This window comes from Thunnus maccoyii, chromosome 6 (genome assembly GCF_910596095.1).
Source record: "Thunnus maccoyii chromosome 6, fThuMac1.1, whole genome shotgun sequence".
Classification (NCBI taxonomy): Eukaryota; Metazoa; Chordata; class Actinopteri; order Scombriformes; family Scombridae; genus Thunnus; species Thunnus maccoyii.
In genome coordinates this window covers 6,814,890-6,842,042 of record NC_056538.1, presented here as the reverse complement: position 1 = coordinate 6,842,042, position 27,153 = coordinate 6,814,890, and the positions used below count along the sequence as shown (strand labels likewise).

The 27,153-nt window shown below is 40.2% G+C and overlaps 1 protein-coding gene and 1 long non-coding RNA gene across 2 annotated transcripts; both read left to right on the top strand.

Moving 5' to 3' along the window:
• On the top strand, positions 1-26,710 carry pxylp1 (2-phosphoxylose phosphatase 1). Its single transcript, XM_042413387.1, has 6 exons — positions 1-90; positions 1,728-1,868; positions 10,689-10,877; positions 17,686-17,812; positions 24,398-24,537; positions 24,717-26,710. Exons 2-6 carry the CDS (start codon positions 1,787-1,789, stop codon positions 25,742-25,744), a joined length of 1,566 nt encoding a protein of 521 aa, XP_042269321.1. The 5' UTR covers positions 1-90; positions 1,728-1,786; the 3' UTR covers positions 25,745-26,710.
• LOC121898378 lies at positions 17,819-22,508 on the top strand. The gene is made up of 2 exons (XR_006096446.1): positions 17,819-19,749; positions 19,803-22,508. It is a non-coding gene; the product is annotated as an uncharacterized LOC121898378 (long non-coding RNA).
• Positions 26,711-27,153: the final 443 nt, after the last annotated feature.

Here is a 27,153-nt window from a genome sequence, read left to right as displayed (position 1 = left end):
GTCTGCGGTCGATCGCACCGGAGACATCGAAGCGGTGGATTCAAGTGTTTCACCGGTTCTCTGTGGATGTGAGACGCTCAGTTTCTGCAGGTAAGAACAACGTGAGAAACGGTGCTGGATGCACCATTTTGTGCATTCACACGTATTTACATTTTCTATTTGTTTGGTCGTTTTTTTCTACCGTGGTTGTTGATGTGGCATTTAAATATCGACCCGGTTGCTCGCTCGATGAACAGCAACACAAAGCTAATTTACACATCAACACGACGGTAACTTGTCTCAAGTCCAGCACATAGAAGCAACAAGTAACTATAAATAAAGTTAGAAGAAGTCAAAACTAAATACATGTCATTAGCTATTCGCTGCCTTCGTGTGTAGTGTTCTTCAGTCACTTGGGTTGTTTTAGCCGACATGCAAGATTAATGAGTGTAAGCAGCTAGCTAACCGTTAGCTGGTTAACTGATAACGTTAACTGAGCCTCGTGCAGTTAAACATGGTCCACTTTCCAGCACTTCAGTCTCGTTTTTCTTATTGACAAACGCATGCAGCGTTAAATATGACTTTTGAGTTTTTCAGAATCCGCTCTTGAATTCGGCATTCATAGGAAATGTATGGCAGCATCTCCTTAAACAATATCCCAACGTCCATAACTCGTTCCGTTCGCTATCACCACACTGCTTTGGGACAGAGGTGAATGTAAGATGATATTTCATTTCAATAAGTGTCTTTTTCGGGGGTTATATGTATGCCGAACCAACCAGTGGTACATTTGTATGTGAAAGATAAAAGTCATATTTGATGGCTGAAAACCTTCACCAAAAAAAGTATCACAGCATTAAAGTGCCAGCATTTTGACTGGAGTTTGGTGTGACGCATCCAGAAGCTACAGGTTAGTGTGCGCAGGCAGGTTGATCGGCAGGTTAAGGGGCATATTTGTTGATCCATTTCTGCTTGTTAGTCCATTTCTGCCTGTACCTTGGTTAGACGTAGGCTTGAACACTCCGAGCTGAAAGTATTTTTAGACCGCTTAATGGTAGGGTTTATTGTGTAGGGGTACATTTACTGCAATTTTAGTTTGTTCCTCCCCCATCTTTCATAAAGGTTTCCAAGTCTCTGCCCTTGCACAGACTATTCATGAACATGTATGGCTTCTGGGCTTATGGTGGAAAATGGTACAGACTACCACAGCACTGAATGTGTGTTAGGCACTGGAAAGCTTAGAGCAAGAATGTGAATCAGGTTTAGCAGTTTGATCTTAATAATTGTATATTTTCATTTGGGTATGATTATATTAACAGTGTAGTGTTTGCTTCTACTGTTTCTTGAAGACTTGGAAATTGATCCATAATTAATGTGGACCCATTGCATTTGCTACACCACTGTTTATACAAAATCACCTGACTTCATAACATCAGTGCAGTGATGTACTGTAGATAAATTCTCCACAGATTGTAGCCTTTATGTTTTTTCCCACACATCAACAAAAAGTATTGAGTCAAGTCCTTGCAACATAAAAGTAATAAAGTATTAAAAACCTATTATGTGCATATAAACACCTCAGACTTTGGCACAAATATTGTCTCTCAGGTTTGCTGCTGTCTCTGTTTTCGTAGTTTTTTTCCATCTGTTACTGTAGAGCCACGGCTGCATCTCGAGTAGAAAAACAAGTTTAAAATTGTTACCACAGTCTATACACTTTTATTGGCTCACTCACTCTTTCTTTCCAGACTACAGGGATGGGCCGTTGTCTGGATGGCTGACGGACGGGGACCTATCACGTGACAAGATGCTGGCTCGTAACCGCTTCCTCCTCCTGGTGGTGGTGGGTGGGGCGGCGCTGGCCATCATCAGTCTCAGCCTCCAGTTCTGTAAGTGCAGAGTGTTTGTTTATTTGTTTGTGCTCTAGTCTGAATGCTTTTACATATCCAGTCTCTCTTTTTCAGATTTGCACTGGAAACAAAACAGTTGTATTCACTAGAAAAGTTGCATGTTTGTTTTTTTTGCATAAATGAATATCCTCTCCCTGCTTTCCTCTTCAAGAGACCCCATTCATACCAAAACAAAGCTGAATCCCCTATAGACATCCTATAAATATCCAGCACCAACAGCGGGCCTCTGGATGCTCTGAAACGCTCCGAGAAGCTGTGACGACACTCTCACATCTGCTTTGGAATGCCTAGGTGTACACAATATGGTGGCTTTTCCTTATTCAAGTCATTGTTTAGCATCTCCTGTAGGTATTGTCTAGACAGTATGTCCCTGCCAGCCAGAGTGAATGCAAGGAAACCACCGCTCGGTAAATGGAGACAGTCTCCTCTGCTCTGGATGTGATATGCAAGTCTCACAGGCGTGAGTGTAAAAAAAAAAAAAAAAAAACCCAAGCAAAAACCACTAGATAATGAAGCAGTACAAATGGAAATTTGTATGTGGATGTAAAATGTGAAGATTAAGCTATTTTGTGCTGGATTCCTGAAAACTCAATGCAGTAGAAATGTTTTTGGTGATCATAAGCTCGTGTCTGGACAAGCATATAGGATTAGCCTCGCATAAATCACGCTGGCACGCACTCCCAGGATTATAGTGCAATGCGACAGAGGAGCTGGTATCTAGGACTGCATCTTTGCCAAAAATTTCCTGAACTGTCCTTCATCAGCTTTTTAAAAATACTGTCCCCTCAAATGTGTAAGCTTGGGATACTGAACGCTTTTATTTCTTCTTCGTGTCTCCTCCTCTGTTGCTTTAAATGCAGTGTAAGATCAGATGTGTAAAAAAAAAAAAAGAAGTCAGGAGCAAGTAGGCTCCTACTCATGTAGTGTTTACACTCTGAGACCCCCAAGTACACACTCGCCTCCCCAGCCATCACTCACTCCCTCCCTCCCTCCTCCTCAGCTGGATAATAATGTGTGCTTGAGCGTGTAAAAGGAGGTTGTTCTGTAAGTTGTTATTAATGCCTCGCTATCAGACCCACTCTCATCTCCTGCTCTGTAATCTTTGCCTTTATAATAACACTCAGAGGCAGAAAGAGAGGCTATAATGAGTGAAACTACCCCTCTTTCACTGGAAGTGTGGAGGTATTTGCATTCAAGCCTGTCTTCGAGATTTGACACCATCTTTTATTTTTCTACATCGGGAAACTATGTGATTAGGTGCTTTCGTAATTAAAGGACATTGTTCTTGGGGGGAAGGTTCACTTTCAAAACTGCCCTCGCTTTTGTTTTTGATCAGTAGTACTGTTTGAGAAAAGCTGCTTTCATAATTTATTCATCAAACATAGAGAAGGATTTGAGCCATTATCCAGGAGAAGCATGGGATGAAAGCGTATGGGACTTCGCGTCATGTTTAATAGATGGTGAGCTTCTGTTTTTGTTCCACTTTTCTGCTTTCGCTCACTAGTCTGTTCTTCTCTTAAATAACCTGCGCCACTCTGTACTCTATCCACGCCTGTCTCCGTGCCCGCTCAGTATATCCTGCCTGCTTTTAAGAGATGCCCATCCCAGCCCACGTGCCTATTATTGTTTGTTGACCATTACCCTGAGAGACTGAGTGACAGATGATGATCGATGGTGAAGTAAATGCTTCCCTCTGGCTCCAGGCTACCTCAAATTAAAACCGGGATGGCTGCACACACAGCTGCCAAGGGCACAATCGCCAGACTGACTGACACTTGGGGGACTCCCAGAGGAAAGTGGCGACAGAGCTCAGCGGCACTCCAGAATAAAGAGCAGAGGGGACAACGGCAGGAGAGGGAATTAAAGTGACTGAAACGCAGATAGCAATTGCGGAGCAATAGAAAGGTAGATGCCCCGCGAGGACTGAGAGAGGCTTAAGCCAAATGCTGAAAAGAATTATAATGAAACAAATGAGATGAGGCATGACAGAGAGAGCAAGCAGTCGATTCAGATTTTTGGTGCGTGGTTTCGATCCATAATCAATCAATTTTAAAGTTATTCTATAAATATATTACCTATAATTAATAAATAGAAAGAACAGGTGCTAGTTTACTCCAGTTCTCTGTGTGCCATTGTGTCCCCAGTCCACTAAATTGCAATATGAAACATAACTGGCAGTTAGATGAACTGGTAACTCACTGTCTGACCAGGAAAAAGCAGAGAAAAGTGAGAGTACACAGATTTTTTTAAAATCAATTTAGAAGCATGTTACAGTCTTTTAATTATTAATCAATGAATATCTTTTGAAAAACAGAAGTTGGTGTATGTGTTCTGGAGTGAGGGGGGGATAAAAAGGAAGGCATAGCACTATGCTGTGCACTTACTAGCATTCTGTCTCCAGCAGTGGTGGATACCGTCTTTGCTGTCTGCTATAATGCTAGTGTAAGGGTGGACTGTGTAAGAGTGCGGGGCTTTTGAAATGAGAAAGATGGAACCCACCAGAGTTGGTGGAAAATTTAGTAAAACATTGCAGTGTGTCGGTTAGTCGGCTGATTTTGAATGAAGGTTTAACAATACTTTGCTTTCATCTCGCAAAACTATTTATTGAGTTGTTATATTCAAAATGCACCAAAGGTCTCTGAAGATGAACCATAAAATGACTCATACAAAAACGATTTTTGGAATCTATTCAGGGTCGTAGACGATGAGAATCATGATACACACCTCAAATAAAACTCTGTTCAGACAGTCTGAAAGCGGTGAGTAATTATTGTGACCTTTCCAAAACAATAATCCATCGACTGGTGTCCTTAAGTGTTAAATGGGCAGAGCTCCAATCTCTTCCAAGCAATTCTTTTCTCCACATTCCTCACATTCTTAACTTGGTACCAGTGTCCATACTCACTGGTGAACCAGAGCCTTCGCCTCTATGCTGGCAGTGACGGAGACAGTGTGCTCTCAGAGAGGGGATGGGAGTGCCACCGAAATCTGCTTCTAATAAAAACACTGCACCAGTGGACAGACTCACAGAATTACACCCCTATTCCATGGTGTTAAATCACAGTGGCACAGCTGGTATTCAACACACATGAGGAAATTAATGACAGAAATAGACTGTGGTGAGGCAGCTGGTTAAGAGATAGTTTTTTTCAATATATTGTTTAGTTTATGAACAAAATAGTGAAAAATACCAATTTCAATATCCTAAAGCACAAGGTCAAGTTGCTTGTTTTGTCTGAATAACAGTCCTAAACCCAAAGGAGTTCACTATCACATAAGACCAATCCTCACATCTGAGAAGCTGTAATCAGGCAATGTTTGGTATTTTTGCGTAAAAATGACTGAAACGATTAATCAGTCATTAAAAATTACGATTACATAACTGAACGTTTAACCTCTACTAAAGAAGAACATGTTATGGGTGTTGTGTGCACTATTACCCACAAAGAAGTGGCGTCATGTTTTGTTGCAGTGTCTCTCACTTACTCATTTCTTGACTCCAGGGGTGTGATGTCACAGAGGCAGGAAATGCTTTGAGGGGGTAAAATAACCATATTCGTCTAGATAGGGACTTTGTACCCTGAATGGAAATACGTGCTGTTTGCATTTGGGTCTGTTCAGTAGCTTGCAACAAACTGATGGATTTTAATGAGATGGGATTTCACTGTGAGGCAGCCAGCTTGCTGCAAATGCATGACAAACAGCATTTAAAGTAGTGCAGAGACTTAACAGAGTGAAACTGTGAAAGGAGGCTGTTCAACACCGACTCATTTCCTCTGTGGTATTTAGGATCGAGTATCATTTGAATTTGACAGATTCTGATACTGCTTATTGATTCTGGTTCTTATCGATACCCAATGTCAATTCCAAAATGGTAAAAAGAAAGGTCAAATATTCAGATAGCAAATATCTTTATTCTTTTGAGAGTTTACTTTGACTTCTATTGTTTCATTAAAATAAGTAAATTCAAAATATTATTAACTGAACAGTAGCAAAGCAAATACATACAATAAAAACATTTTCTTGTGGATGCTGTGGTATTTGACTCCTCAGTATTCTCTTTGGTCATCTGTTCCTTTATTGCCAAAGAGAAAGGTGTGTCACGGCTAGACTTCTCTGGCTCTACTGGAGGTGCTAGTGCCAGCTGGTGACACACTCGGGCTAGGAGTGGGGCTTTGTGGAAATAGTTTTCAATTCCCAGTCCTAGTGGTATTACACAAAATAGTATGGGTTATTGTAGGAAAGGAAGACTGTGATGCAATCTATATTCTCTGAATGCTGAGCTATTCAGCTAAACATACACTGTGCAGATGTATTATGTAGGGGAAAAAAATCCCATCATCCATCAGTTTTCTATTATTCTATAAAGGTGGGTTGTTAGAGTCTATCCCAGCATGCACTGGGTGAGAGACTGTGAACAAGTTGCCAGCACAATCTAACATAATCACTCTCACACTTGGATCTACAGGCAATTTAGAGTTTGAAGTTCACTTAACAAGCATTCATCAGACTGTGGGAGAAAACTAAAACATCTGGAGAACACAGATACGGTGAGAACACACAGGAAGTCTAAGGCTTTTTTTGTGAGGTGTTAACTGAGCCGCTGTGCCGCCCTGAAAAAAAAAAGAAGACTCAAATTAAATATCAGATCACACTTGGTATACGCAGATACCCAACATTAAGGGACACGGATCAGCTTTGGGGGCAATCAGGGGCTTATCTGGATATCCCTAGCTTTTGCTGTATTTCCAAGCATTAGTGCTTAATTAAAAGTGCTGAGGAGGATGTTAATCTGTGCTCAGATAAGGTTTGTGTCCCTGTGGATTGTTTCTAAAGCCACATGGCTCTGCCCCCTGTAGTTGTAAATAGTTTTGTTTTTGATTAGTACTCTGTGAGCAAGAGATATGTGTAGCTACTAGGGGTGTGAATCTTTGGGAATCTCACGATTTGATTCCGATTCTTTGGTGTCCGATTCCAGAACTGATTCTCGATTTAATGAATAGTCCAGTTTCTTGCTCCAGTATACTGTGTGCCAAACCATTCATGGCACCTTAATCCACTGAAATACAATATGAAACATGACTGGCAATTAAGATAAATGGACTGCAGCCTTTTAATTTTTTTTTACGAAGTTAACTGCATTAATTAATGCATTAATTAATTTGAAAGCATCTTACAGTCTCCTGCCTGTGTGAGAATAACAAAGTGAGGGGGAGGTGGAGCACTCCGCTGTGTTGTTATTAACTTCATGTCTCCAGCAGTGGAGAGCAGCCTCTCTGCTGCACTGTTAGCTCCAGGGACAGACTTCACTGTTCAACACGCTGAGTGGGCGCAGGGTTTCTGAGGTGAAACACACTGAGCACTGACATATTTTCTTCACTTCAGAGTTGGTTTAAGTTGTTTAATGCTGCAGTGTGTGTGTGTGTGTTGGTCAGCTGGTCTCATCTCATTTGTTTACAGTCACTGCTGATAGCAGTCTCTGAGTGATGGTGTTCAAAGTTTACAATATACTTCACATTTGTCTCTCAAAGGTATTTATTTAGTCATTAAATAAAAAAAAAATGCTTGCAACCGCTGTCTTCTGTGAAGATGAATTAGAAGATAACTCTAGTGTGTGCTTGCTGTAGACTGACCGGGTGCTGCTCTGTCCTCACAGTTGAGTTCCATCAACATCATATTATTAACTAACATATAGAAAATTGATTTTTGACATTCGTGAACTGATGCAGAATTGTCCGAATCTTTTCCTCCACCCCTAGTAGCTACGTTTCTGTGCATCTGACATAAAGGTGGGATGTAAGAAGATCTGCTACACCGCAGGCTGCCATGCCCCCCACCCACCCACCCCACCCCACAACACAGTACGTAGTCTGTGTCAATCTTTGTTGCACCTTTTTAGTTTTTACCACAGTGCTACTGGTACAGAACACTTTGGAGGCAGGTAATCTTGGACACATTTTCGTAATTTCAGGCCAAACCACATTCTGTAAGTACCTGTTCACCCCCTGATCATTGCGGTGCGATAGCTGTGTACATTTTTGAGTCTGAACACACTCCTTGCTTATGCCTTCGGGTAAGGTAATGTTGTTGAGTCGAGCTGTGTATGTGTATAATGATGGGTTGACACAGAGGTGGGAGATTTTAATAGGGTGTGCTGTGTTTAGCTCTGTATTTGTGAGTATGGATGGTGCATGTGTGTGTGTGTGTGTGTGTGTGTATATAGATGTGGAGTGTTAGACCATTTAATGAGTGTCAAACTCACTTCTCACCTTTTGTTGGAGGCAGACTGACAGCCTCCTGCTGCGTTTGAGAGATCTACTGTCGGTGGATTGGAAGTTGGAAACACATTTTAAGTCTGGTTACTCAAGCCACATTCAGCGTGGGTGTATGAATTCATGAAATCGTGTGTGTGTGTTACAGTATGCTCTATGTACCATTGCTGTGTATGCGCTCGGTAATGTTGGGCAGCCAGTTACAAAAGCCCCATTGTGTAGGTGCCTGTGACTGAGCTGGCCTCCGAAAGTTTGGTTAGTTCAGGCAGGCGTGTGTGTGTGCGTGTGTGTGTGAATGTGTGTGTGTGTGGATGGGTAGGTGGGGGTGGCAGTGTATGGGGCACAGAGCGTAGAGGGGTACAGGTTGTGGTAATGAATGGGCTCCAGTATGTGCGGCTGGACCTCAAGCTACCGTGCAGTCGTCAAAATGGTCTCCGCTGTCGCTGCACACCTTCTCTTCCTCCTCATCACTGGTGAGTTTGTCGAGAAATCTTCATATAAAAATTCAGGTCTCTTTAATAAAGACCTAATTACTTAGCATCCAGAAATAGAGACGATCCTCATCTGGATTTTACCACTTGACTTCACTTGAAAGATATTTTGCTGTGCCACTGTATGTGGAGCGCCAACTAAAAGAATGTGGTTGGACTTTTGTTTTTGTTGGTCTTGCATGGAATGTAATTTCTGATTTCACAAGGCAAACATGATGAAGTTTTGTTAAATATGAAGTTTGCTTCCCTCAATCTCTTGAACTGTTCTTAGATATTAAATGAATAGTCATGATTGAGAATTAGCATAAAATGTCAGTTTACTTCCATTTCCAAATCGTTTCAACAGCTTGTGCCTGAAGAGTTTCAGTGTGTCAGCTGCTCAGATGAAATGCAATAATAGAAGGTCTCACTGTCGAAGGGAAAAAGTGAGATTTAGCTGTAGAAATGAGCGTCTGGATCCTCCTTTTAGATGTCGGCTGCCTGACTGAGTCAGACAGCCGGGTTTCAGTTTACACCGAAAATGTCTCAGAAACACTCTTTGTAGTTGTTTTTCTAGTTATATAACATGAAAAAATGTCATGCAACAGCATCTGCATTGTCTGGTGCTCCAGGTTGGTTCAGATACAGTCCCTGTTATAGAGCTTCAACTAACAATGATGTCAGGTAATAGGAAAAAATGACCGTCACAGTTTCCTGTTGCCAAGATGACATCAATTTACAACAAATCCACACATGTGAGAAGCTAAAGTCAGTGAATGTTTGGCATTTTTGTTTTCATAAAAGGCTTACACAATTATTATTGAATTTTTCTCAGTACATTTTGCCGACGGACTAATGGATTTTTCCACATTCTTTTTCAGCACTTAGCAGCTTCCCACAGCAATTTATAGAAAAGGTGCCCCACCTCACCTAAAATTAAGAGAGCCTGTGCTCATGTCAGAAGAAAAATGTGATTAATTGATCGATCACGTTGCATGTTGCAATGTTAGGGGGGGAAGAAAAGTTTTAACAAGTTAGGAAACAGAGATAAAAACTGTCACAATCAGGTGCTGATGTGTGGCAAAAAAAACTCACTGCAGGTCAAACACAAGGCTGAAGTCAGTAGATCGATTACAAACTGTTTTTGATGTTCCTCTAAACCCTTTTAATTTTGCACTTCTCCCTCTCAGGAGTAATACGTTTGAAAATGAAAATAATTCTGACGCAGTGTTCTCAAACTCTCTTAACATAATACATGTGACAGTTAATCAAATGAAAACAAGATCCCGGGAGCAAACTGAAGTGCATATTTGCACAAAATATCTGGTCTGCCACACTGTGGACTTTGTGAATCGGGCTGGAGCGAAGAGGAAGTGGAAAACTGTGTTTGTGACTGTGTGAATGCTCGAGAAAGACAGTATGCACACCACGTATACAGTCACACTCAGAGTAGATGACTTAAGTTTTGAGGTTGTCTAGAAATGAGAAACCATTAGTTCTTTGTGTGTCATGACCAAGCAGGCAGGGGCCTCTCTCTCTCTGTCTCTGCAGCAGCATGTAATATTTGCACAGTTGACTTGCCAGCTTGGATTTCTAATGCGTGTGTGTGACATAAGTAGGATTTGGGTATCTGTCTTGCCAAAGGGGCATGTGGGTTCAACTTCTTTTTCTCCAGAATTGGAGCTTTGTGAATGGGCCTTCCAGTTCCCACAATACCTCTGCTCCTATTGGACCCTTTCTCCCAGGGGTCACAGGTCACTGGTGTCCAGGCAACATGCTGGTAGCAGTGAGGGGTTTTGGGGTACAGAGCTGTTGACATGGAGATGAACTGAGAAAGAATTGGTTTTCTCCAATTTGGTTTTGCTGTCACTGCTCTGTCAGTTGGTCTTTTCTTGTTTCCAGTTATGAATTGCTGCCTGTAAAAGTTTCTTGAATCTATACATTTAGCAGTCTCTTGTCTCTCTTTTCCCCCTCTTTATTCCATCACTTGGCATCCTCTCTTTATCTTTTTTTCACTTGCTGTATCTCTCTCCTTCTGTCGTTCTCTCTTCCTACAGTGAACCTGATCCCCACCACTCCCATAGTGGAGGAGCGACCTTTCCAGGCCGCTGATGGAGGTGTCGGGGTGGCTCAGGGGAAGAGCAGAAAGCGAGTGTTCCCGGTGCCTCATACCCAGCAGCCCAACCCCATATCTGAGGCCTACGGCTACTGCAACACCCCCAACCGCACCGAACAAGCTTGGGAGGGTGAGACCTGCACACTGACATGCAAAATCTTACCAGTCTAACCGAAGAGTGCGAGCCAGTGGTTATTTCTTGTTTTTCTGAAAGACTTATTCTGAACTGATTTGAGACCCGCAATAGCTGATGGAATCACTAAATTATTATTTTCAAAAAGTGTCACAGTTTCAGAGCATTAAAAACAAATTTAGACCAGATGGTGTGCTGAAGCTCTTGGCGTTCACAGCACAGACCTAATTTTGCCTTTTAGAAATTACCTGGTAAAAAACATAACACAGATCTGAGATGTATTGTTGACAATAAATGCACGAATGAATGAGAGAAAATGGTTTTGTCGGAAGAAAAGACAAACAGCGGAACAGAGAGCGAACAATGCCAAATGGAAGGAAGTGTGGCTGGAGAAAATCTTCCAGTCTGCGCACAAGAACTTCTAAAGCAGTTTACTGGTGTTAAAGAATCATTTGAACAAAAGCTTGATGCCTTGAGCGAAAATATGAAGAGTCTGAAAAAGACTTCCGAGTGAATTGGTGAATTGGCCATTTAGAGGACCTCCAAGATACTCTCACTAAAACGACCCGAGATCTCTCCAAAATAGTGCAACAGTTAAAAACTAAAGTCCTGGAATCCCCGGGCAGAAGGAATAAGCTGGTGTTTGTGGGTTTAAAGGAGGGCCTGTTGGAGTCTTCCGAGCCTCTTAAAGAAATGGCAACAGTCCTCCCATACACATTAGATCTAGATGAGTCAGACCAGGTACCAGAGGTGGAGCGGCAGCATAGAATCCTATAGTCCATGTTGTTCTTAAGACTATAGATCTGTGAGTGCTGGTGTTTTGCTTGTTTTGATCCTTGCCACAATAGTGCACCCGATACTTTATTCAAGATTTGGAGCTGTGCGTGCAACTACTGTTCACTTATTACAAAGTAGTCCTGATATTATGATGTATCTACCTTCCTTGTCAGGAATGACTTCAGGGGTTTGAATGAGGTAGTTTTAGCAATCAAGATACTGACACCTCTAGAGGCTCTATTACTGGAGGCAGAAAAAAAAACTTGCTCCACCCACCTCTCTTTTAATTTTACAGATTCATCTTCATTCAAGTGAGATTCTTGTATCATAACTATGTCACATACCAGGTATTTCAAATGTGAAAGTATTTTATAATGTTTAACTTTGTTTGATAATCCATTGACATTCCATGATATCATCTTAATAATAATCAATCCCACATTTCACATAATTCATTTTACGAGTGACTCCCAAACTCATTTCAATCAGTTTACACTGTTCCTCTGACGTTACCATAACACAGCATAAACACAACACAGACAACACATAATATAGGGACTCATTCTGGGTCCTCTGTCCATGATCCAAGAGTGACTCGTCACTCTAGCATCGCCAGATGTTGCATCAATTTTAATTTCAATATTTATCCATTATTCTCCCTGGAATAAGAAACAGCAGAAATTGTTCATATTTGTCCAGCGTTGATAATGAGGAAAAGAAAGAAAAGATTAACAGCAAATTATAGACTTTAGGTTCCCATTGTAGATCAAATCAATTCACTGACCTGTAGTCCATATTGTTATTAACCAAAAGCGGTTGAGACACGTTTTAGCAGGTCTTGATGCACCTCTTCAGGAGTTTTTCCCCACCCAGTGTCACCAGTAGTCTGGATGGGTAAAGCAGGCCAAAGCATATATTTGCATCCCGGGGCATCTTTTTCAGATCTGAATAAGCGGCACGTTGCTGTTGTATCTCCACTGGAAGATCCAAGAATATGTAGAAAAGTTTTCGGTGCCACTTTAATCCTGTCTTTGACCTTGGTGCTTTGAGGATGTGTTGTCGGTCTCTCCACTTCAGCATGCGGACAATGTACAGTCTTGGTGGTTGCGATGGCCCCGGTTGCAGGATTATTATTATATACTTTAATACTTTTATTGTGGACTAGCTGAAATGCATTTGTTTTTGTCCACAATAAATAAAAAGTCTATAGATCTGTGAGTGCAAGTGTTTTGCTTCTTTGTAATAAGAAAATGGTGCTCTCCAATATCTATATTCCTATCACTGAGCAAGCTAATTTTTTGACAAAATTGAGTGTTCTATTATCAAGGTTCTCGGACATTCCAACATTAATTGGTGGAGATTTCAATGTAGCAGCTCAGCCAAGTGTTGACCGGTCCAAACAGCCTTTGCCAACTGACGGCACGCTTACACAAGATCAAACGTATAAAACTAGTTCAAAACTTACTAAAGAAAGTTATATGAATCAGAGTCATTTTAATTTAAAGCAATTTTTTTTACTAGTATATGTGTAACCTCGGTTAAAGATGCAGACAAAAATGAACTAGAGGAATGTATTACAGATACAGAGGTAAAATCGGCTATAAAATGTCTAACAGTAAGACACCTGGAGAAGACGGATTTAGTATTGAGTTCTACAGATGTTTTCAGGATGTATTGACTCCTTTTCTTACAATGTTATATAATGATATTATAATGTCTCAATCAACGCCTGTCAGCATGCGAAGACCCGTAAATTCAAAAATACCAAAGCCTGGCAAAGATCATATGCAGTCTGCTTAGCAATGACTTCAAGTTTTTTTGCTAAAATACTTGCAATGTGTCTTAAAAGAGTGGTCCCCTCCTTGGTCCATTTTTACCAAGTGGGATTTGTAAAAGTCTATGATTCCTCAAGTAACATGAGAAGGCTCTTTCACATAATGCACAGAGCTGCTTCACCTCACCATTCAGTGGTCATGCTATCACTGGATGCTGAAAAAGCATTGGACAGGATTGAATGGCCATATTTATTTCATACTTTAGGAAGATATGGCTTTGGACCTATATGTATGCAATGGATTAGGGTGCTTTATTACAAACCACTTGCCTGTGTTAAAACAAATGGAATTGTGTCTTCGTCCTTTCAGCTAACTTGATCAGCAAGGCAAGGATGTCCAGTCTCATCCTGCCATGTGTTATTAGAGCTAACCAACAAATAAGCAGTTTTAATTAAAATGGATTTTTTTTTTTAAATAAATACATATGCAGATGATATGTTATTAACTCTTTCAAATCGAGCAATCTCAGTGCCACACTTATTTAAGCTCATAAATGAGTTTGGCAACCTTTCGGGATATAAAGTAAATTAGAACAAGAGTGAAATGACTCCCCTGCATGACTTTTCCAGCACATCTTGCTACAACCCACATAGTTTGGAAGACAGAGAGAGTGAAATCTTGGTATTAATATAACTTTCCCCATTGACAAGACATTTGAGATAAATGGTCCTAAGAAGATCTTACCAGATGGGTAACACATCCGCTATATTTGTGGGGCAGAGCAGAGTAATAAATAAAATGAATGTTTTCCCCAGACTGTTTTTTATGATATCTTTGATTCCACTTACATTTCCTGAATGTTGGTTTAAAGAAATTAAAAAGCTTTTTACAGTGTTTCTTCGGGGGAATAAAAAAAACAAGAATCTGTTTCAATAAGCTTACAGAGCATAGAAATAAAGAGGGGTTAGGGATACTGGAAATATATACATATTATTTGGCCCTTAATGGCAAATAACCCATGCTCTGGACCTATCAGGAACAGTGTGAGGTCAGATGCTGGATATGGCTGGAACAGAAAATTGTTGATGAGAGTAAGATCAAATATCCCTTTCTTCTTTGTGGTATTGTACAAAGGTCAATACAAACATTAAGAAGCCCAGTTATTAGTTTTTCATGTGAAATTGCAAAGATAATCCAAAAGAAATGTGCAATCAATGGATTGGTGTTGCCTTCATGGCCATTATGGGAGAACCCATTCACTGCTGGAGGGAAGACTCTTATTAGTCTCTTATTGTTATTATTACTTTGCTGCCTGTATTATTATTATTATCATTATTAATAATATTAAAGTGGAAAAGTCATAATGTTAGTAACAAATACAGGCACAGTATCTAAACTTAAGAGACTTATATTTCTCTCCTCCTGTAGTGCCATGGATAAAATTAAATTACAATGGCAACGTGATCAGGGAAAATACCTACCACTAGAACAATGGGACACTATAATGCAATATGCAAATTACTCATCAAAATGTTTTGGATATAAACTTATACAGATGAAGATTTTATATATACATAAGCTGAATAAAATGAATCCGAATATGTGAGACCTATGTTGGCATGGCTGTGGAGATAGGGGAACTTTAATACATATGTCATGGAATTGCCCAGAAATAAGACAATTTTGGGTAGGAGTCCAAAATATGTTGTGTTTAATATTAAATGTGGATGTATTACTATATCCAGAAGTGTGTTTGATAGGAGTTAAAGTGGATGGATTGAAATCTGCAGTGACACAACACCTGATAACATTAGTATTCCTTTCTGTGAAAAGGGTCATTCTTATGAATTGGGAAGTAAGGAAATCAAACAAATTTCAGTGTTTGAATTACTGGCTAAAGGTAATGATAATGATAGAAGTGCAGCCTCAGCCCTGCAGGGGCTTTATAGAGGTAATGGACCATGGACACTTATAAAAGAGACATAAATAAATAATTTAAAAAAGAGACATTTAGTTTAAGAAGTGTTTTGACTGTACAAGATATAAAGCCAGTAAAATAAATAGAAACCTGAACCTTGTATGTAGAATGGAAAAGTCCTGTCAAGAGGGATTGGTGATGCAATGATCTCTCCTAAGCAAGTATATCATATTTATATCTTTTTGTCTATAATCTCTGGCATACTGTCCTTATGTTGTGTATTTGTGTTTTCTGTATGTGGTCTTTTGTAATCATAAAATGTAAATTAAAAAAACAAATAGACCAGTTCTCCTGCTGCTAGAGTGATGGACAGTATGTAAATACTTAATATAGTATTCATTTCAGGACTTGGGGGATGTGTTTGCAGATTGCATCATCCATAATACTGCAGTGCTTTCTCTCTAAAGCACAGTACTGTGGAGACCCAGGCGACCATTCAAATGTCCTTCACCGCCTGAGACAAGTTGTACCAGCCACCACCAATTAAACCTATGCCTTCTTTTAGATTTTGATTAGAAGTTATTGAAAATCAATCACGAACCATTGTTTTTTTCAGGTGGGTTTAGTTTCCCTGTGACATGCTCGTTTGTCCTGGTCTCTCCTGTCTTCTTAATTTAATGTTAAACACACACTCACAGCCCAGAGTCCATTCTTTGCAATCACAGACAATGAACGCTTGATGTTTCTTGAGTGCTGCTGCTAAGGTGGCATGATTTTCTAAATAAACATTTCATTTTATAAGAACTGATGTGCATAAATTCCCCTGTATTTGGTTGATGTATTGAGTTGAGCACCTTCTCTGCAAGTCGATAGTTGTGATGTAGATTTGATGGAATCCAGCAGAACTACAGTAGGACTATTACATTGTTAAAAGACGCGTTCACAACTTCAAAATCAAAGTTTATCTTAAAACAATAGTCAGGTGCCCAAATGAACATTGAAACATGTTTTTCTTGCCATAATCACTCCTCCTGTTCATACTGACAATTAGACAATGCACTTACAATGTAAGTGAATGTAAGGGACAAAATCCACAAGCCTCCTTCTGTGCAAAAATGTATTTAAAAGTTTACCTGAAGCTAATATGAAGCATCAGCTGTCCAAATGAGTCAAATCTAGTAGATATATTTCAGTCTTTTTAATGCCAAAGCCCCTCTTTTTGTTACTATACTTCCACCGTAGTTCAACAGGAAACACTGTCTGAGGAAACACAAAGAGGGAATTTGATGCTTAAAAGACTGTAAATGTGGCAGATATCCACTTGATATGACTAACACAGCCTCGTATAAGCTTCAGATCAACTTATAAATACGTTTTTGCAAAAAATGATTGTGTGGACACATTTTGGCCCCCATCATTGTGTACACTCGCTCTGTAAGTTCTATTAGATCCTCCAGAATATCCTCTATACAAGATTGTACCATACCATTTTGTCGCACTGCATTTGGGCAGTCAGCTTTCTGTGTGAAAGCCACAACTCAGTGGAATGCCCTACCTGATGATATGAAGAACTGTAGTTCTATCAATGCATTTAAGGCCATATTAAAAAATCAACTAAAGACGAATCAGCTGTGTGACCACTGAGTCTAGTTTACATTATTCATTTTTAATTAACATTGTGGGTGTATGTGATGTGCTGTTGCGTGTAGCTTTATATTTTGTATGGTGTGTTGTTTGTGTTTGTTTGTTTGTTTTTGTTTTTTTTGCTTTGTACTGTTTGTTGTTGTATGTTTTGATTATAATGGACTACGGATGCAAATTAGCTTCAAGCTAACTCCGGTGCTGTGCATCATTTATGCTTAATACTGCACACTGTCCTGTTCAATAAATCAAATCAAATCAATCACTTACATTTAAAGTGCATTTGCATACATGAAATGATGCTTAAAGATCAGAAAAAGAACTGTGAAGAACATAAATTTGAATCTTTTGGTGTAACACCAGCACACAAGTGTAGTGCAGCAGCCCACACATGGTTGCACTCACTATGAAAATCCAGTCACCAGAGGCTTCTGAGAAACAGAGGGACCAAAAAGGATTCATGACTTATTGACACACTGAGGGAGACAGAGAGATGTTGTCATTATTATAACCATTTCTGACCAATAGCGCTGTTTTTTATTTGACCTTAGATGACTTGAAAATCTCTTAACATTCATTCGCTACACTGAGCAAAGTGAATCATGTTAATAATGTGGGATACATGCATTTATAGACGGATAATGATGGTGGTGATGGTGGTCATCATATAGATTGATTGAGTCTTCTCTTGCAGGTCACAGTCCTGCCGACTACAAACTGCTGTCTGTGCAGGTGATGATTCGCCATGGAGACCGCTATCCACTGTACTCCATCCCCAAGACCAAGCGGCCTGCCATCGACTGCACTCTGTCTGTTAACAGGTACACACACGTTTCATACATGTAGCAGTCAGAGAAATGTTCTCTCCATTTGTTCTTGTTTTCCCTCAGCTGTTCCGAAGAGGCTGAACATGTTGAAAGGGATCTTTAGTGACTGATTACTTTGCCGTGTACACCCCTAGACGTGTTGTTTTTGAGAATGTTGTGGACATTATCAAAGTGACTGAAGTGTAGCAGAGTGAAAAAAAATCATAAAAATACAAATTCTTTACAAGATCTGGCAAAGAGGAACACTTGCAATGGTGCAGTGCCTGAGAGAGCTCAGGAAAATGCCTGCCAAAGAGGACAAAACACAAGCAAATGAAGAGAACATCACCACCACTTAAACAACACATATGTCACATAAATAAAATGCTGCAAATAGATAAGACACAAGCAAATTGCAACATATGTGGCATTAAGAAAAACAAGCAAATAAAGAAACAATTCAAGTGTAAGTTATACCTTACAGTATAATGTAATCCAATACAATGACCCTGGAATAGAATGTACCATTGTGAAGCTTATAGTGTTCACTTTTTCTGTGACGCTCTGTTCAGCATTTAGTTGATACAACTCTATGGTCTATTTTTCAGTCTAAAATTTAATTGCATACTTAAGGTTTATTTCACAGGGACGACACCAAATGATGCAAATGAGCCAGTTACTCTAGAAGGAGATTTTTCCTCTGTAGTCCCTGAGGTCCTTAAGGTGTGAGATGATAAAAGGCACCCTACAAATCAAATCAAAATACAGCACACATAACAGAATACAGACAGAAATGAGTGATGTTATAACCCTAGACAATATAAATGAAAATAAAAAAACACACAAAACAACAGACAAATATGTACATTAATGCATTGAAAGGCATTCTTACACATGCACGGCTTCATGCCCGCAGTTTTAATTAAACCAGGTCAGAGAAAAGCGCATTGAAGCTGGCTTCTTGAGCAGTGACTCTCTCCCAGCTGTGAGTTCTGGCCACCTCTGTCTAATGCCTGATGGAAAGTTGGTGGGTGCACACCCAGTGAGAGAGTAAGACACTGATAGAGCCCACCAATTACTGCAGCAGCCTTTGATATCCTTCTACAAAGACTGCTGGGTTGATAACTGTCAGAAAATGAGCTCAGTGTGTTCAAGAGAAAATGGTTGTAGATACCTTTTTGTGAGTTATTTGTGAACGCTAATCAATTAATATGTATTACATTTGAAATCTCAGGACCTGGATAGGCATTGAATATTCAGCTCCAGTGAAGAAGATATATTTCTTTGTCTTTTAACTCTGTGTGTTATTGCATGTGTCAGCTGTGGCGGGTGGGTTTGGTTTGCTACATCTGTTCTGCTGCGCTTTGGTGCGGATGGATACACGCACATAAACACACATATTTGCATGCTCTCAGACAACATGCTCATGGCCATGCTCTCAGAGCAGCTCTGGTAAGGCAGAAATGTGGGTGGAAAATACACACACACACACAAATTAATATCATTATCTCTTATTCATTATTCTTCTTGTCTGTATCTTTCTGTAACTGTTATCACTTTCTCTGTGCTCAGGCAGGCTCTGCTGCTCTTTCAAGGGGGCTAGATGAGAGTCCCTGATAGATGTTATTAAAAGCCGATGTACTTCAGCTTCAGAAGATGTCTGAAATCAGCACTTTCACACCCAGTTTCTCTGTGCACTGTTTACTTCCATTTATGTGAACTCTGATCATACATACAGATGTACTATCATAGTATGCACTTAACAACACACACTTAAAGCTTGAGTGCAGTGCTGTTACATGTAAACGAACGTCCGTTACATTCAAGCCCTTGTCAAACGAGCTCACACAATGCTGATTAAGCCTATCACCGCCAGATAAATCTCTGTATTTTGCAGTTTACAGAGTTTTTAAATCTGGCGTCTGTGGTGGCATTCCTGTGCTGGCGCACCGGTAGTGATGCGTTTTACGTTAACCAGCAATGACTGTTTTGCCGGAGCTGAAAGGCACCCATAGAGCATGCGCACCAGAGACTTCCGCCGGCCGAGCTGGCCAACCTCCAGTTTAGCCCTTGCGAACTTGAGGGATAAAATAATTAAATTGTGCGACTTTTCAAAAGGATCAAATTCATTGTGACGCTCAAAACAATTTATCCACTGTTTTACAGCCGCAACAGTGGCGACGGCAACCAGCTCATGCATGGACTCATAGAACTGGAGTTACATCCAGTATTTACTCTCACTGCCAGAGGGGGGAGACACAAGTTCCGTACTGCAGGTTTAACACGTCAACATTTTTTGACTGAAAATTTAACTTGGTATTGACGTGTGCACCCAGAATCCTCTTGGATGCTTTATTTTAACCATATGGTCAATAAATTCCCTGTAACCAATCCCCTTTTTCTGGGTTGTGTACCTGAGTTCAGATTTAGCCAATTACTTAATGGATTTCACTGCTGCCACATCAGCTTTGCACATCTGGACAGAGCGGCTTGGCTGTAATCTTTGGCACAGTGGACACACAGTTGCATTTCAGATTGATATGACGCACTTGATCTGACCATGTACATTTGATTATTAGATATTTTAGATACCCTTGATCTTTGATCTTGAGCTGAAAGTAGGTCATCCAGCACACAAGCCTCTTATGATGGAGGTTGGATTCCATTTAGAAAATGACAGAAACTGAATTGAAACTGAAAGATAAAAACTTTTTACTGGCTCAAAAGTAAAATTTTAAGTAAAGAATAAAACTTGGATCAAGAATATATGAAACTGATACTGTGGTGACTGTCAGACTTGCAATAACAGAATGAATATTTTTGGTCATGGTATGTTTGGATTTATCTTGGTAGGAAGGGTTAGTTCCTCATTATTAAACCAATTGAATTAAAAGCCAAATCTAACTTGCAAAGATACAATGACGTGCATAATGTCATTACAAGAGAGCAAGACTGTAATTCTTACCCCACTGCAATGGCAAAATGCACAGTCAGAATCCATCCAACATCGTGATTCATAATGAGGAGACAGAAAGCAGAGGTGACATGAGCAAACTTATTTTCATCATCCAGGGACCTTTTTAAATAATGCACATATGATATAAAAGGATTGAAATATAAAACTATAATCCCATGCTAAAATTTCATATTCTGCATTCAACATTTTACATTGTTTAGCAATGTCATTTGTAGTGTTTTGTACATATCAGATATGTCTGCTTATTCTGCATCATTATATTTTACAGGAACAGAAGGATCCCAGTATGATTACACTGTTCCTCTTACGATGTTCAGAATACTAAGATGCTAATTGTTAATAGCATCTTGGTATTGTTGTCATGCACAGTGCTAAATAACAGGATCGAGTCTAGCATGTGAAATGCTCTGGATGAGCAGACAATACACAAGTATCAACACATGCTAAATTCACTGAGAACCACCTCTTCAACCAGAAAGGAGGAACCGAGCAGGGAAATGTGGAACCTGGTGTGACCTGAGGTTGCACCGAAAACATGACCATGTGGCCGCCTACTCTTGTTTCATAGGAATAAGAATTCCACATCTTTTATTCATTAAACAACAGGAAGCCTTACTTTGTGTGGGGGAAAAAAAAAAAATCATGATTCCACAGTGCACATTTCACCATCATTAGAAGGAGGTGTTGATGCTCATGTCTTCCTTTTTGTAATGACTCCTGAACTTTGATGTCAAGCTTTCATTCTCATCTTCATCACCTTGTGCCAAACAATTCTCCCTCCCACATCTCTCTCCCTGTTTCGACACAGCAATCTTGCGTCTGGGATTTAGTACAATATTTATCTTTAGGGCAGAGTCAAGTTTCGAGTAGGATGAAGAAACAAGCAGAGAAAAACTCTGTGTGTAGAGAAAAGGCTTGATGTTACTAAGATACCATTATGAGGCTGCATGATTGTAAGTGTGTTTGAATTATTTGTGTTTAGAATGTGCTTGATATGCAGGGAGAGAACTTTAAAAGCCTATTTTATATTTCCGTATGTCCTAGTAATTATGCAGGTAGTTCTGTTTTTATTTAGACCAGGGTGTAATTACAAGGATGTCTGTGTGTTTGTGTGGGTGCGCACGTGTGTGTGCGCGCTGGCACCAGCTTGCCGACCCACTGTCTCCGTCTGCGGTTAACTGAGCTCTCTTCAGCGAATATCGTCTCCACCCTATTTCCTCTTCCTCCTCCACCAGTACAGCCTTTGTCAAGGTTTTTTTGTTTTTCCATCATCGCTTGTCGTTCTGTTCCAGTCATCCCATTTACTTTCATTTTAGTCAAGCACACACTCATTTCCTCTTCTGTTTATTTATTCCTCTCTCTCATTTATCCTGCCTCTCTTTCCTCATCTGTCCATCCCTTCCTCGCTAATCTCTTCCCCTGCCCTATCCAGTGATAATAATCCCTGCTTAATGTAATTGGACTCTGTAATCTTTGGTTAGAAACAATCAGCCTAATAGACAGCCTGGCTGGCTCTTTGTCCACACTAGTCGTCCATCTACTGACATCCAGTCCCCCACTGTAGCCAATTAAATCTAGATTGTCCCAAACTTCCCACAGCCAACTGATTTGCCGAGGGCAGAGCTGAATAGAGTACGAATGAGCATACTATCTCACTCGTTTCTGCAGTCCCATGTGCTGTGTGGTTGAATATATTATTATGTAAGTGAATAATAAAGTGTGATAATTCAGAGAGAGGCGGGTGGATAGATGGTGACAACAGCTGCTGATGCAACGTGACAACAAAAGGAAATAAAGCCTTCAAAAACAGAAAATGTAGACTAGTTTTTTCAAACACATGCACATCAGAGAAGTGCATTGAAGCTAACGTCCTTTTACTTTTTATTTGGACCAAAAAAAAAATGGAGATTCTGTTGCAAAAGCTGCAGCTGTGTGATTGTTTATAATGTAGTTGTTGGCTTTAGATGCCAGATTATGTGTACTGGTCAGTCACACAAATCATGAGTTTTTTATGGTATGTTCATGATCCAGCCCCATGATCACTATGGAAACCGTGTGTCTGCACGTCCACGGATGCCCCCTCCAGACTGGCTTCTTTAATCTGAGTGAGCTGAGCTGCAGCTCCCACAGATTTGTTATATTAAACTGTAATCTTCAATCATCTCTAATCTATCAGATCACCCACTGCTCCTCTTGCTGCCCTCATCCCTGTGTGTGCCAGAGTGTGAGTGTGTGTTTGTGCTTGCATGTGTATATATGAGTGTGAGTCCCATGGCAACAAAGTCTTTCATCTTTTTATATCCACATCTCCCACATACCCACCCACACATATTGAACAGTGCTGTAGCCCCGCAGTGTTGTGTTAGAGAGACATCTGGTGGTGGATGCTGGGAGTAAGTTTCACATGCTGTCAAATAGTGAATATATAAAGATCCTGTTGAAAGTGAAACATTTAGTTGATAAGTCCGTAAGTCAAAGGACAGAAAAATAATCACCCAGTGTTGATTAATAATTGAATTAATTTTTCAAGCAAAAAGCCAAATATTCCCTAGTTTCAATTTTTCAATTGTGACTATTTTGCTGCTTTTTTCCTTATGTGGAAATAAGTATCTCTTTAATATCTCTGGGTTTTTGAGTGTTGGTTGGACAAAACATTTGATAACATCACCTTGGGGTTTTCACAGTTTTTTGTAGTTTACAAGTTTTCTGTATACTAAAAATAAATATGTCATTGATCTTCCTTGTGTTACATATTTTAACTATTAAAATGACCAACAATTGTCAATTTGATGTTCAGTACTATTGTATAATCACTGTATTTGTCATAGGGCTACAAATAATTGTTTTCATTACTTTTTGAAAAATCAATGAATTGTTTTGTGTTTTAAATGATAGAAAATCATGAAAAGTCCGAGGTGATGTCTTAAATCTGTTTGTCATCCCAACAGTGCAAAGCTGTGGGACGTCAAAAGATATCAAGTTTACAATGATATAAAACAGACAAAAGCTGCACATCTTCACATTTGAGAAGCCTGAATCAGCACATTTTAACTTGATTAGATAAAAACCAGAAACCAGTTTCTTAATATGACAAGAGGTTTGTGGGTGATGCATGGAAATACACAGCTTAATTGTGTGATTCTGTTTCAGCTCAAGTGAAGTGTCTTGATCACAACAGTGTTAGAAAGCAATAAAACTTCATAAAATGTATTTGGTTCTCATTCCATCAGCATGTTCCTCAAAATATGATTTGTTTGTTGCCATGAGATTTGACACATGGGCTTCATGTGCCTACAGACAATAAAACAGCTGCTGTAACTGCTTCACTGAAGCAAACTGTAATCCTGCTCTTTAGTGTATGTGGAGCTGTGTGATGGTATCTTCTGGGCCTTAACACATTAGAAAAAGTTGTAAAAACAAATGTTTGCCTCTGTGTAGCACATTAGTTTTCATAATTGTATAGGTTGAAGTGGATTATTGTTCAAATACAGTATAACTTTTAGTTAGTGTTACCATCAGAAAAGTTACAGCTTTAACAGCAGAAATGAATCTTGCAGCTTCTTTCTGCTGGTTTAGAATGCTAATGAGGCTGTATGTTCTTTCTAACTCCCCACTAACCATAGGAAGCCTTCCCACTCCCTGCTGAACTCCTTTATCACTCACATGGGTCAGGGAGGACGTGGCCACTGGGAGTCCCCTTTGAGCTCTGTCCCCCGCCTGCCCAACCACAGTGCCTGTGAGATGGGAGAGCTCACACAGACAGGTAGGCAAGGAACATTTCATTACTGAGATCAGACATTTTTCTTCTCACCCAACCAAAACTCAACTTTCACAGCTTTCATAACAATGTCTTATGTCAAGCATTAGAGCCCAGTGTCATTCCTGACATTCTTCTGATAGTCATGCAAACTCATGCAAATCTCGACTTCAACCTTTTTCCAGGTGTGGTGCAGCACCTGCGCAACGGGCAGCTACTCCAGCAAGCCTACAAGCGCCACAATCTCCTCCCCTCCAATTGGTCGCCCCGCCAGTTGTGGGTGGAGACCACAGGTAAGAGCCGCACTCTTCAGAGCGGACTAGCCTTCCTCTACGGTTTCCACACTGACTTTGATTGGACAAAGCTGACCGTGCATCACCAGTGGAGCACGTTGTTCTGTGGCTCGGCCTGCGACTGCCCCGCCAGGAACAGATACCTGGAGGAGGAGCAGAGGAGGCAGTATCGGCTCAGAGTGGCCGATATGGAACTGGAAAGGACTTACGCCGATATGGCGCGCACTTTGGGTCTGCCCACCCGCCAGCTCCGAGCTGCAAACCCCATTGACTCTCTGCTGTGCCACCTGTGCCACGGCCTTTCTTTCCCATGCGTTCCCATGGCAGATACTGGTAGCGGTGGGTGTCTAACAATGGCACAGTTTGCTGTGATTCGTCGGCAGCAGCTAGATGACGAGATGGATCGGAGAAGAGCAGGACTGTACCATAAATACGCCATTCTGGCTATGTACCCTTACCTCAACCGAACAGCCACCAAGATGGAGCGAGTCGCCAAGGGCAATGAGGCTGGCCGGCAACCAAGAGCAGGAGGTGAAGAGGTGTTCACCCTCTCCTCAGCTCATGACGTCACCATGGCCCCCTTGTTGAGCGCCCTGGGACTAGAGGAGGCCAGGTTCCCACGATTTGCAGCAAGAGTGGTCTTTGAACTGTGGAAGAGTCCCCCAATGACTCAAGGACAGTCAAAGAAGAGAGCTGGCAAAGCTGAGAAGTCAAAGGCGAAAGATGGGGAACTGTTCATCAGGGTACTGTACAACGGCGAGGATGTGACATTTCACACCACCTTCTGTCGCTCCTATGACCGCCACGCCAGCCAGCCACTGTGTCCTCTGAAGAACTTCTTGTCTTTTGTCAGGAGAGACATGTTCAGTGTTGTCAACGCTACTTCCTACCAGGAGGCCTGCTACAGACGCCCTGGTTGACAGATGGAGGGGAGGGTGTTTGAGTAAGGGCGCAGCATTAAGAGTTGACAGATGGTTATATTTTCCTTGTTTTTTTTGTTTTTTTAAGTTGTTTTCCACTTTTAAAGATGTTGCACTTTTATGCTGCTCATAGTGTCTTAAAACGCCACATCTTTTTTTACATGTAGTTTTTAACATTGCTGAGCACAAACTTGAGTGGCAAACACCTACTGTATATCATATCTTGGTCAGAAGTTTTCATGGGCTCAATGTTTAAATTATATGGTATCAACACTTAGACCTAACCTCAGCTTCTAACCTGAGAGCTTCTTCAAAATTCTGTTTTGAATATTGTATATTTTCTCAAACATATTTGTATGGTATAAATAATTCAAGGGAAGCTGTATGGCACTTAGCCACTTTATTCCTACATTCCATAATACCATGGAATATTAAAACTCCACTATTCCCAAATGCCTGCTAGAAAAGGGAATATTGAAGCTGGAAATACTGTGCTGGATTAATCATTCTTGGGAAATATTTTGTATATAATAATCTTTTCAATGAAAAATACACATTGGGCTAGTTTGGGCCATTACTCAATAAGTTTAACTCATTTGTCACTTAGCATTTCTTTCAGTATGAATGTTTATTCATTGCTGTAGCTCTGTTAGGCTTATTTATCTGTTTTTCTCCCTTCAGTTTCTAAAAATTTACTGCGGTACTTTGACAGTGACAAGTGATATCATTTTTGTTTCATTTTTAATATTGATTTTAATTTTTCTTTTTAAGGGATGTGACACTGTTGTTAGACCATTCCACTACAGTATATGAGACAATATCAATTGGTGATATAACCAATAACATTCCACTTTTTGTTTTGTTTTTTTTGCTTGAAGGATACTGAATCTGTAAGTGGTTCATTCTCAACAGACCTTTATACTGTAAAGCACATATGGAGTAAAATAAATACTCTCATGTTGTCATTGTCTTTGTCGCAGTAGTATTTTATAACAGTTGTGATTGGTTTGTTGATAAATTGTTTCCTGCTTATATTTTGGTATGAAAAATGTGACCTAAAGAATCCCACAAGTCCATATAAAGTATATAAGTACATGGTATATTTATGTATAAATGACTGAACGCTGAAGTGAACAATTCTCAATGGGTATCTCTTACAATACTCTACCACTAGGTGGCACATGAGTTCCACACAACTCATTCTCTGTGGCCCATCTGCTACTATCAGTTATCCACTTTGTCAACAGTGCTGCAGGGACAGAGCAGATAGTCAATACGTTTAGATAAATGTAAAAACCTTGAGTGCCTATTCCCAAACACTAGACAAGTCATGTGTCATCATCATTAGGGACATAATAAAACACTGACAAGATATCAATTGTACAGCTCATTTTCAAAAGTGCTTCAGC